The 12,401-nt window shown below is 44.2% G+C and overlaps 1 protein-coding gene across 1 annotated transcript in view; it reads right to left on the bottom strand.

The window, feature by feature from the left end:
• The window catches only part of Tbc1d9 (TBC1 domain family member 9), a 77,368-nt gene that overhangs the window by 19,875 nt on the left and 45,092 nt on the right, over window positions 1-12,401 (bottom strand). The window contains exons 7-10 of the mRNA XM_036187585.1: window positions 12,165-12,371; window positions 10,665-10,835; window positions 9,754-9,904; window positions 3,408-3,622 (exon numbers count right to left, since the gene is read on the bottom strand). Coding sequence (XP_036043478.1) covers window positions 3,408-3,622; window positions 9,754-9,904; window positions 10,665-10,835; window positions 12,165-12,371 — 744 coding nt within the window. The remainder of the gene's footprint in view (window positions 1-3,407; window positions 3,623-9,753; window positions 9,905-10,664; window positions 10,836-12,164; window positions 12,372-12,401) is intronic.

Below are 12,401 nucleotides of genomic sequence, written 5' to 3'. Positions count from 1 at the left end.
ACTGAGCTCTACAGCTTTGTCAAACTTACAACCCTCAGCACTGATGTTACTGCAGCAGCTCCGGGTCAAAGTCAGACTGGGTCCGTATCAACACGGGCGCTATTTACATTTACGTCAGCCTGTGTCTGAAACCCAAGACTTTCACAGCCTCTCTAACTCTCTGGATCCATTCCATAACACAGACAGACAGACAGACAGACAGACAGACAGACAGACTGTATGATGTTTGACATGAGAGTTAATAGTAGTAATCAAGACTAGAATTAAAAACTGTATTAAGCTGGGCCAGACTGCCAAGAAGGTGGAAGTAGCTGGCAAACTCCTGCCACGGAATCCCCAGCACCTTGTGGATTTATTGTTATTCATGAGATTCTGGCCTTATGGAAAGACACACGGTACTTGTCTATGGTTTTGATGTAGTTCGCTCACAACATTGACTAAAGAAAGAAAGAAAAATTAGCCATTCTTGCAGGTGCCAATAAACGCCCAAGAAAAGCCAGACAAACCAGCTTAGGATTTCAAGGCCACAAAAGCTTGGTGAGCATTCTTCTGCGTTGTTAGCTTAGGACCTTTAGAATGGAAAAGCCAGGCCGTTAGTCCTGTCAGCAATTACTCAGGGTCTTTCTCCACTGGCACCTCACTCAGCACTCACAGGCAAGCCCTTACCGGAGCCTGTTTGACAAAGCTTTCAGCCTGCTAAATCCCTTCAGTATTCTTTAATCCTTGACTCAGTGGAGGCAAATGTTCCCCTTTAAACCCCACAAACAGCTCCTACAGCCCAGCATACAGGGCTCCGGGCTGTCTGCGAAGAACAAGGAAACCTTTCAGAGCTGGAGGCCTCCCCCTCATTTCCATCTAGGAAGAGATGCTAAAGATGAAGAAAGTTGATTTAAAATCTAAAGTAACCAGGTTTATTAAAAGATATTATCAGAAAGCCCATAACTGCTAAGCAGCTCAAAGGTAAGTGTTCCTTAATTTAAAAAAATGAAGATCAAAAGATAAAAATGAATTCTATTCTGTCAGAAGCTAAGCAGTTCCTGAGTTTCTTTTGATCTTCCAGAAACCAGTACCAATTCATCAGACTTGTGCAATATAAATCCACTAAAAGGTGTTTGACTGAACAGGTTCTTTCTTGCAAGCCTTGGTGTTTCAAGGGAAGTGGTTATTAAAATTCCACATGAGAATTAGCCTGTGGGTTCTAGTCCATGTCTCAATCAAGGTCAGTTCCTTAGCCATTGAGGCAAGACAGAGTTCCATGATTGTAATTTCTCATGGGTTCTGTAGGAGGCGTGAGAGTATGAGGGAGCTGGGGGACAAGCTCACTAGCCTTGAATGCTGCCACCAGAGAGGAAAGAACAACACTATAAAGTTAATGAATCAATTTGGAGATACATTTAAATTAAGTGCTGTCAAAAAGATAAATAATGTGGTATAGGGAAACAGGTGTGTAAACAGGTGTATGTGTGAGAGAGAGACAAGAAGCATGTGTGTATATGTCCACATGTAGGAGAAAGACGAGAATGTCTAAGAGTTAAGTCTCCTTCACCTTTTCCATAGACGGTCCAGGAAGACCCACTGATAATGTGGTCTTTGCATCTAGGATCACATTATCTTGGAGCTTCCTAACTGTCACTTATGCTCAAGGTATCAGTACAAGACACTAAAACATTTACTTCAACCTGTGTTAACACAGCCCTAGTGTGTGAGAAGCTGTTTGTTCAGTGGCATAAGCAGACATGGCTTAAGAAGATGCAGTAGGAGCAGACAGGCAATCTTAACAAGAGCGCATGGAGCTGGGTACTCTGCCCGCAGGAGGCCATGGCAGGTGGGTCAGGGAGTGATCAGAAGACCCTCACCAGTCACTCAGCTGGACAAGGAGCAGCAAAGAAATGCTGCTGTTGGCTCCCTTCTCAGGGCAGCAGTTGTCTAGGAAGGTGATGGTGCTCCTTGGGAGACCTTGCCAACATCTAGAGGGGATTTTGATTTTCAGAGTCGGGGTTTATATTGTTGCCTAGGGATAGGAGTCAGAGATGTTGCTGAGCATGCAACGCAGCACTAGGTAGCACCCAGGACAAAGAACTCTCTTTCTATAGAAATAATACACTCCCGAGAGAAATATTACTAAAAGTATTTTAGTAAAGTGTGTGCACAGCGGACTGGGTTAACACCCAAAAAGGATTTGGCCTCTAGTTGGAGGTTTTACTAACTTATGTGCACCTCAGGGTGATGCATTTCACACACATTGTCATCCTCAAGTCTCCTTCAGGTCCCAACTCCAGTTCCACTTTGAACAATTTAAACAGAGACAAGGCTCGTGAGTCTGGCCATTGGGCAGATGGAGACTTAGCACGGCCAGTGTCACAGTTATTTTTGAAGTACACCAGTGATGCTCTTTTGAAATAGTGCTCACCAGAGTCATCTGCCCACCTGGTTTTTCTCAAGAAGAAAACTGGGGGCTTTATGGAAGGCCAGGACTTAACACTGGCCATGACCCTGTGCTGCCCCTTGAGCTGTCCGTCAGAGGCGTGTTCTTTGGGGAAGGGCCTGATGGCTGGTCAGTCCTGGTGAACAGATATTCATATCTTAGCATCATAAATTTAGCTTATCTCTAAAGGTCTGGTTAACATACTACTTACCTCTGAGGTACTTAGGGGACAGCGCCCCCTTAGCCAAATTCTACTTGGTGTGATTTTATGTCTTCTAAACAGATCTATTAACAAAACCTTTAAAACATCAGTTCTATCACTTTGAGTTTCTCCTACACTCTAACCCACAATGTCCATAGTGCCAAGATTGGGGCACCCTACTGCAATGACTCCCACTAGCCTAGATAGAGCTTTCCTGACCATTATCTGCTGGCAAACAGAAGCAAGGAAATGTTTACTTTGTCAGTACAAATGTTAGGCAGGAGGTCAGCTCTGCAGGGGTCTGACCAACTAGGCCCAAAGTCTGGACATAATGAACAGTGGTGGGTCAGCTCAGAGTCCCCCAGACAGATGTAAGGATCGAAGGCTGACAGTGGAGCAGCCTGGCCAGCTCAGACTCCTCCAGGAGAGGCGTAGAACGCTGTTGCCATTTCCCCGAGTACACTTTGGGCTTCTTAACCCCCACATTAGTATTCTTGCTTTGTACGTGTCTATGTACAACAGACTAAAATCTATGCGAACCAGTGTTTTGAGAAAAAGCAACCCCTATAAGTGACCACGGGAGACAGGCATGAGGGCGGGACAAGCCGCTGCCTGCTGGGTTTGGGGTCATTGCTGCTTGGCTGGCTGGCTCTGGCTTCCTTGCTTGCTCTAATTAAACTCTTGGCTGGTTGATCTGGTGCTGAGTCTCATCTGAATGCTCCTCTTTCAGGACTGGAGGACACTTAGAGCCCTCCCCAAACATAAACTCGTGGCAATTACCTGGCAATACCCTATGTTGGGATTGCGAAAAGCGTAAGCGGTTAAGACTCTTCTCAGAGCTGCAATGCCCATTTCGTTCTGGAAAGCGGGGTGTTCTGGAAGGGAGCGGTGTAAGTCTCTCTCAATCTCCTCCGTGGCAAGATTGTACTTCCCCATAGACTTCTCCACTAGGTCCTCATAGTACCCGGGGTGTGTGGCCTTTTCGTTGATGGCCCCTGGGAAGCACACAACAAAAACAGGACATCAACAAAGCTGAAGCCCATCCGGCCGGAACTCTGCTTTCCCATCCATCAAAGGATACTGGAAGAAAGAAAATACCCTGAAGAGTGTTTTCACTTATGCCTAGACTGGTAATTTACCTGTGGCCTCCTTCCCTCTCTCGGCCCCATGGCAACATGGCATCTCCACCTTCCAGCACTAGCTAGAGATCCCCAAAACTGCTTTCCAAGCTTACCCAGACAGAGCTGAGGGCTGCTTGGGGGCAGACTCAGGAAGTCAGACAGAGTAAGCCAGGCTGAGTTCTCACCCTTAGTTGTTCTTTGAACTTATGAGAAGTTTGGTTGAAATTTTACTTGAGAAGGAGGACTGCCTCTCAGGAATGCCTTTAGGCCCGTTTCTTAAAGAACACAGCAGCAGTGACGGGGGAGTAGAAGGAAGCCTTGGAAGGGTTAAGGACTGTGTATAGCAGCAGGCAGTAGTGAGCTTGAGGGTCCCCCTAGTAACGATGGGTCCCCACTCCCGATGGGGGCCTTCTGGGTGATAACGATGGGGTTGTAGAATGGGGCAAAGAATTGCTGATGTTAGATACTTACGTTAAGATTTTTGAAGACAGAAAAACCCGGGTTTTTTATTAGTCTAAAGCTAATAGCAACATGAATTTATATTACCATTAGGAAAATGGAGAATCCACATGCAGAGAATGGACCGCACCCTCACCTCACACTACATTCCCAAACAACACAGCATGGATTGAGCACTAGAGCACAAGCCATAAAGCCGAAAAGCTGCCCGAGGAAAAGAGGGAGGACATTTCTCAACAGAGCAGTTAGGTTGTGGATATGCTATCAACCATATCCACAGGGCACAGGCAGTAAGTAGAAACAGATAAGATCACGTAAGTTCAAAAGCTTGGCTCATAACAGAGAGCAATCAACAGAGTACAAAGGAAACAGACAGGACAGAAGAAAACACAAACCATGTATCTGAAAAAGAGTAATTATCCAGAATGCAAAACTATACAAGGAATGTGGGTGTCTCAGTAAAAGCACTCCCCATGCAAGCCAGATCAACTGAGTTTCATCTCTGGACCCAGAGTGGAAAGAGAGGATCAGCACAAAATACTTTGTTTTCTGACCTCCACATGTGCACTGTGGTACACACACACACACACACACACACACACACACACACACACACACCATACACATACTAATAATAAATAAAATAAAATAAATAGGGGCTGGAGAGACGGCTCTTGCAGAGGACCTGAGTTCAGTTCCTGGTAACCAAGTCAGGCAGCTCCCAAGTGTCTGTACCTCTTACTCCAGAGGACTTAATGCCCTGTACTGGTCTCCATGAACACCTACACAAATGGAAAACACACACACACACAGATATGCTAAAACATAAATAATACTAATACTAGTCATTTTTAAATATATAAGAAATTCATATAAAAATAGCAAAAAAGTGCAAAATAAAATCAGCGAAAGTCCAATTAAAAGTAGGCAAAGAAACAGACATTATTCAAAAAGAGGCATACCACTGGCCAATGGGTACATGAGAATGTACCCTCCCACTACTAATCATTAGTAGTGAAAAATGAATATATTAAAGATGTAGGATACAGGATAAATACACAGAAATTTAAAAAGTACAACTGTCAACAAAAGAAAACAAATCCATTGATAATAAGATCAAAAAGTGAAATATTTAGAAGTAACTGTCAAACTTAACATAAGCTACAAACAGCTCAAAGAAATGAACAAAGATCCAAATAAACAGGAAGAGCTCCTCTGTCCATAGACAGGAACTGCTAAGATAGGAAAAACCCACCCCCAACTCACCTACAGACTTAACACAACACCATCAAAATTACAGGAGTACTTTCTGTAGAGACTGATGAGCTGGCCCTAAACTCTTTGGAAATGTAAGTGACTCTAAATGGCCAAAACAATCTTGAAAGAAAAAAACAATTATTGGAGGGTTCACATTCCTTTGCCTCACAACTTACTACAAAGTTACAGTAATTGAGGCTATATGATAATGGCTTAGACAGGCAAATAAACCAATGGATTAAAACTTGAAGCTGGGATTAATCCCAACACTCGGGAGGCAGAGCCAGGTGGATCTCTGTGAGTTTGAGGCCAGCCTGGGCTACCAAATGAGTTCCAAGAAAGGCACAAAGCTACACAGAGAAACCCTGTTTCGGGAAAAAAATTATTCAGACAGTGAAAACACAGGCAACAGAATGGAATAGTTTGAAAACTCTCATAAGAGATTTGTATCCAAAACCAATTAAAAAACTCATAACTTAGTAATTGAAATATTACTTGTCAAACTGCCGAGAACAAGTGACTGTGGACTGCTCAGCTCTAAATGGGGTGTGTGAGCTGCCCCCCCTCCCCCAAGGCTCAGGGGACAAGGCAGAACAGAGGATGGGAAGACTGTCAAGGTTGGCAAGGACCGCTATCCAGTAGTGTCTGCTGGAGTCACGGGCAGAAGTGCACAAAGACATGCTAGCCTAGCTGAGGCACTCCTGACAATTAATGGCTGCTGGGGAAGGAAGAGTCAGGTTTCTTCAGGGGTGTGGCCTCTGGTAGGCTGACTATACACAATGTATGGCCATATGCCTATATGCATATGGGCAACATTGGATTCAGTCCATTTTACAAAGGAAGGGACAAAGAACAGAAATTTGGAAGCTGTGGAATGCCAGTGGTGGTCCAGAAAGAGTTGGAGGAGATGTAAGGATGAGATGATGAGTATGAAATACTCAAAGAATGAATTAAAATATTATATTCAATTAAAAAAATGACCAAATCAAACCAACAAAAACAACTTCCCCAAACCGGGCCGTGGTGGCACACGCCTTTGATCCCAGCACTTGGGAGGCAGAAGCAGGCGGATCTTTGTAAGTTCGAACCCAGCCTATTCTACAGAGTGAGTTCCAGAACAGCCAGGGCTACACAGAGAAACCGTGTCTCAAAAAACAAACAAACAAACAAATGCTCAACCTCCCTTAAACTCAAGTACCAAGTTAGAAAGCACTGACACCCACTAGTCAAGCAATAACAGACATCAGTGAATGACAGGGGGGATGTGGAGAGACTGGAACCTCAAACTTCACCGGGGGGATGTGAAAAGATGAGCTGTTCCAGCCAACCTCTTAGGGGTTGCTTAAAAGGTAAAAGATGGAGTCATTAGAAGGGCCAGAAATTCTACACACGCACACGCATATGCACACGCATACGCACACGCATATGCACACACACACACAAACACACACACACACACACACACACACACTCATGAAAGTATCCAAAAGTTACGTCAACCCTCCCAGCACAGCCTAAACTGACTGTCAAGTGATAAACACATGAAGTGCAGCGCTGGGCTCTAAAGAGGAGTGAAATGTTGATACTGGCTGCAACTTGCTTGAACCTGGCAAATGCTATCCTAGGTGGAAGTCAGCCACGAAACACTGAGTGTCCACAGCAGACAGTCTACGGCGACAGGCTGTAGGTGACCACTCTCCCACGGCTGCAGGACATGAAGACTGACTGGCAAAAGAGCATGGGTTATTTCTTTTGAGAATGGTGACAATGGTCTAAAATTAACTGTGTTGACCATGATATGATTCTATGGATATTCCAGATCACTAGGTAGTGTGCACTTTGGAAAATCTTATGTTATAGCTCAAAAGAGGTTTAATTTAAAACAAACAGTAAAGTACATAGAGAATGACAAAATAAACAGGTACATTTCATTTTAGAAAACAGTGTCACCAAACCAATGGTTGTCCCTGTCCTAGTGCCTGACAATGGCTGACTCGTTGGCAGCATCCTGACATTGGCTCTGCTCTCCCAGGGGACAGACTGAACGTGACTTCAGTAGGTCCAGAGCACAAGCAGCAGCCTTAAGGGGCATTGGAAGCAACAGGTCCCAACATGGGCTTCCTGGCCAGAAGCTGGATGACCTTTATGGGCAGGCTGGCTCCCACATGTACCCATGTACCCCACTCATCAGTGTATAGACATACACACCACAAAGGCCACCTTTCGGTCACATACAGCCCCTCTGTTAGACAAAACACTGACTAGAACCCTTTCCCTGAGTCTGTCTCTGTGAGTGGGCTCCGTGCTGCTGCTGCAGACTGGTTTTATGGTGAATTCATTTGAATCTAAAATGTAGCTATAAATAAGTTCTAATTTGAAGGAGAGGGAGAGAAACGAACTTTTCCTGGACTCTGTCAGTGCTCTGACTCTGGTTGTCAAGGTGACCAGGCTGGATAAGAGAACTCTACAAGATGATGGTCTTCTCTGACGTGTGATTAGAGAGTGCCATGCTCCAATCTGAGCGTCCTTTTGCTTTTTCTGAAATAATGTCTTTTTAAGTAACCCAGGTTGGCGATGGACTAACTATGGATCCCTGGCTGGCCTTGAACTTGAAGAGATTGTCCTGCCTCAGCTTCCATGGTCTTAGGATTGCAAACATCCACCACTATGCCCAGCTCACATTTAACTTCTTTTATTTTTTTAAAATAATTTTATTTAACTTTAAGGGGTTGGGGATTTAGCTCAGTGGTAAAGTGCTTGCCTAGCAAACGCAAGACCCTGGGTTCGGTCCTCAGCTCTGGCCAAAAAAAAATTATTTAACTTTATTTTATGTGCATTGGTGTGAAGGTGTCAGATCTCCTGGAACTGGAATTATAGACAGTTGTGATCTGCCATGTGGGTGCTGGGACTTGAACCTGGGTCCTCTGGAAGAGTAGCCAGTGCTCTTAACCCCTGAGCTATCTCTCTAGCCCTCACATTTAATTTCTAAATGAGGACGTGCATCTGATCTACTTAAGGAAATAGGGAAAAAAACAAAAAAAATCAAGCTTACACAAAATAGATAAAACCATTTTTATCTTTATTTTATTTTTAGGACTTGATCCTCTTATTTCTGGAGATATATCCTGTGATAGGCATTTTTTCCATTTATATCTATTTTTAGAAAGGCTTTCTTGTAAGTCCAGTCACTTTATTTTTAAGTTTCAATATTATTTCTTTTCAAGTAAGAAGATTTAATAATGGTACGTGGATGGGGCCATCTCCAGGTTCAAATAAAAATATTCTCATGGACCGAGTTAGAGTGGGGTGACATTCCCTGTCTTCATCAGCTAAAGCAAGTGACATGATTAAAGTGAAGGTTGGTGAGGACCGAAAGTATGTTCTGTGGTTGGGGAACAAAGATTTCTGAGGTGCACTGGATGTTTCCAGATGGCAGAAAACAGTGGTAGCTTATCCTGAAAGACTGAAATATTCAAATAAAAATATTGAGTGGAAAAAAATCACAGAAATTAGTTCACCATTTTAGATGACTTTTATTGTAGAGTATTGTTACAATGGCTTTGTTTTATTGTTTATTACTATTTTATCCTGCCTCGTTAGTAAGTTAGACTTTATCATAAATATGCATGTGTGTATATGAAAATCTTTAGCACATACAGGATCGAATACTGCTGTGTTTGCAGACATTGACTGAGGGGTCTTGGAAAGCATTCCCTGAGTACAGAGTGTAATGTAAACAGCAGCCAGTCATTCCTGGGAGACCTTTCTCAGTGGTTTCGATGCCAGCAGGTGGCCTGCACTCCTGTAAGTACCTACACTGAGCCTCTGACAAGTGGCTTAGAGTGATTGATAAGTCAGCCTAATTACACTCACTGGCTCACTAACTAGACTTCAGTGAATTCTTTCTTTAGTTTTCCATGGGTGACCCAGTTGTGGTGAGTGGACGTATGCCCATATCTCCCCATGAAAAGTCCACACGACAGCGAAGTCAACATTGCCAGGAGGAAGGAACATTTCAACTCACAAAGTGTTAAACTCCTACTTCAGACTCTGTGTCCTCCCCCTAAACAGCCTCACTGGAGAAACAGGTGAGGTGACGGGATTGGACAGCAGGAACTGCTGCCCTTGGGTACCCCATGAGGGAACAGTTACTTCGACAGATTTCAGTACCTGCTGAGGAAACCAGATCCAGCTTTGATTTGGGGTCTCTTATCTCAATGGACTTGGGATGCCTCAGTGGAGGCTGGAAGGAGGCCCCAGTCACTGGCTGCTGCTCTTTGCCCCCCTACCTGAAAGCAGCAGCCAGAGCTCCCCACGCATGCTCTCTGGGATCCCCTTCAGCACCAGCTCCCGAGTCTTCTCAGTGCGGTACATGCAGATCCCCTGCCCATATTCAGCAAAGTGAATCTTCCAGGCTTGCTCTTTCAAAAACTCTTTGGCCTGAAAGACATAATGGAACATGACTGATGTCCAAGGAGGCTCTGGGGGAAGTGCTGAGGACTGTCATGACGGATCGGAACTCGATCTCTGTTGAACTGACAAAACTCTGCAGAATGTAGAACTCAGATGTTAAGAGTTCTTTCCTAATTTTATCCATCAATCACAGCCTGTCCCGTCACCAAGCTTTCTGTTCAGTATCAGGGTCCTACTTAAAGGGCCAGTAGAATGCTAATCATACCTGTGGTTTTATGTGAATGTGAATTGGTGACTTGTAAACCTGGCCTGAGAAAGCATGTACTGATTTGTTGTTTGGTTTGCACAGTAGTTAAAACAAGTCCAAAGAAAAGGAAAATTAGTCATTCCGGTGTTCTGACTCTTGATTGCTTCAGTTAGCACTCTGCTATCTGAGGGCATAGTTAGATAAATACTGCTCTGCTTGTTTATGGGAAAAATATGTTAGAGACATTTCTACAGGCATTTTTGGCCATTTCTGTAGATGTTAATTAGTAATCCATTAAAAATATCTACATGGGGACCTGAGAAATGGCTCAGTGGTCAAGAGTATACAATCAGAATTCAGACCCCAGCATTCCCATAAGTCAGGAATCTTGAAATCGCCTGGAGCTCCAGCTCCAAGGGGTTTGTACACACACGTGCATTAGTGCACACATGTGCACAAATGCCAGATAGTAATCTTAAAATATATTTAGTGGTTTTGTTTTAATACAGCGAGTTTTGGTGAAATCCAAGAGGTACCTACCAATTTTGGGTTGAATTCTTCTGGAGATCGCCGCCGGTACATGGTCATGAGGGTCTGTGTGGCTGTGGGGACACTGTTGCCATTGAGGTTAAAGGAACGCTCTCCGTCAGGGTCGGAGCTAGTGCTTCTCTGGGGACTGGAGGAAACGAGGCTGCTGGGCCGAGAGTACACCTGTCAACGGAGAGGGACTCGTGGATGGGCCGGAAGTACAATTGACTTCTTTGTGTCTTCTAGATATTAGTAACTAGGTTATGTTTTCCTATATGCTTCTTGCTATGTGAAGAAACAGGAAATGTCAACATGTCAATACTTTTCAGGAGTTATAATGGGTCAAAAGTCATAAACAACAGCATTTCAATGCTCAAAATAGATTTCCTAGGACCAGGCATGTAGCTCAACTGGTATAGAGTGTTTGCTTACTACATACAGTGCTCTGGATTTGATCCCAGCAACACATGAACTGGGTGTGGTGGCATAGGACTATGAGCCAGAATTGAAAATTCAAGGTCATCTTCAGCTACACAGCAAGTTCCAGACCAGGTTGATGTACATAAGATACTTTCTCATAAAATGAAACAAAAGAAAAAAATGTGCAAAGATTTATATTATCTGCAGAGAAACCAGAGTACTATTGTCAAGTAACGAAATACTACAATAAAGAATTTCCCTTGTATTATTTCAACAAAAGTGGTTGGTTTTCTGTTTCACTGATTTGCCTCTTTGCGAAGCAGAACACAGAGGAAGCAAAAGCTTTGAAGACTGACTGTTCTCCTACTGTCTAGTTTCTGGCATCTCAAAAATGCTACATAAGTGTCCAGGTATCAGGGACAAGGATGGTAGTGCAACCTCACGATCTTTAAAATACAGGTTAGCTAACAGAAACTTCCTCTGTCACTTTAGCTAGATGCCTGACTTCTCAGGGTTCCAGCTCCCATGGATGGTGACCTAATGTGTATTTCATCACAGAAACATCACCATAAAGATGCCAGAGTTCAGGTCTGACTTCACGTAGAGACTTCTGTATTCTTCCCACTGATGTCACCAAATAGAAGTCACTTTCCGCGCAATCAGATCAAATCACTTAATGACAATTCCAGTTTAAAGAACTTATACTGGGCCTGGGGGTGTAAGTCTGTAACCACAGTCAAGGCTGAGGCTAAAGATTGCAGGGTCAAGGCCTGCATGGGCTATGAAGTGAGTTCAAGGCCAGCCTGGAGAACCTACTGAAGGCTGGGGTTGTGGCTCTGTGGCAGAGTACTTGCCCCTTATGTGTGCAGCCATAAGGGATGCTGGACCATTTCATCTTGAAGGTTTTTTAGAGCTATGATCAAATACCAATTCCTTATAACAAGACAATCTTGCTGAAATATTGTACTGGTACTGGGGCAGGGGCCTTAGCACAGCTGTTAAATCTGACAGGCAAACAGGTTGGACAGGGAGGTGCACACTCCAGGCCTGAGCACAGGAGCACCCCACTCTGCTCGGGTGTCTCCTACAGACCTCATCATCGGAACTGTTGCAGCTTCCCGAGAACTCTCTGTCTGAGTAGATTCGAGAAGTCGTTTGCTGCAGGAAATCGGAGATCCTCTGCACCAGGAAGTCTCTGTCTTTCAAGTTGGCAAACAGGAAGGTCATTCTGTTCCTGGTGCTGATGGAGAGGGGGCTGGGGAGCACACTGCAGCTGTCAGCCTTCTCCACGATGGTCACCTGAGGAAACAGGAAGCAGGAGCCCTGCAT

This window comes from Onychomys torridus, chromosome 5, assembly GCF_903995425.1.
Source record: "Onychomys torridus chromosome 5, mOncTor1.1, whole genome shotgun sequence".
Classification (NCBI taxonomy): Eukaryota; Metazoa; Chordata; class Mammalia; order Rodentia; family Cricetidae; genus Onychomys; species Onychomys torridus.
This window is presented reverse-complemented; position numbering and strand designations above follow the sequence as displayed.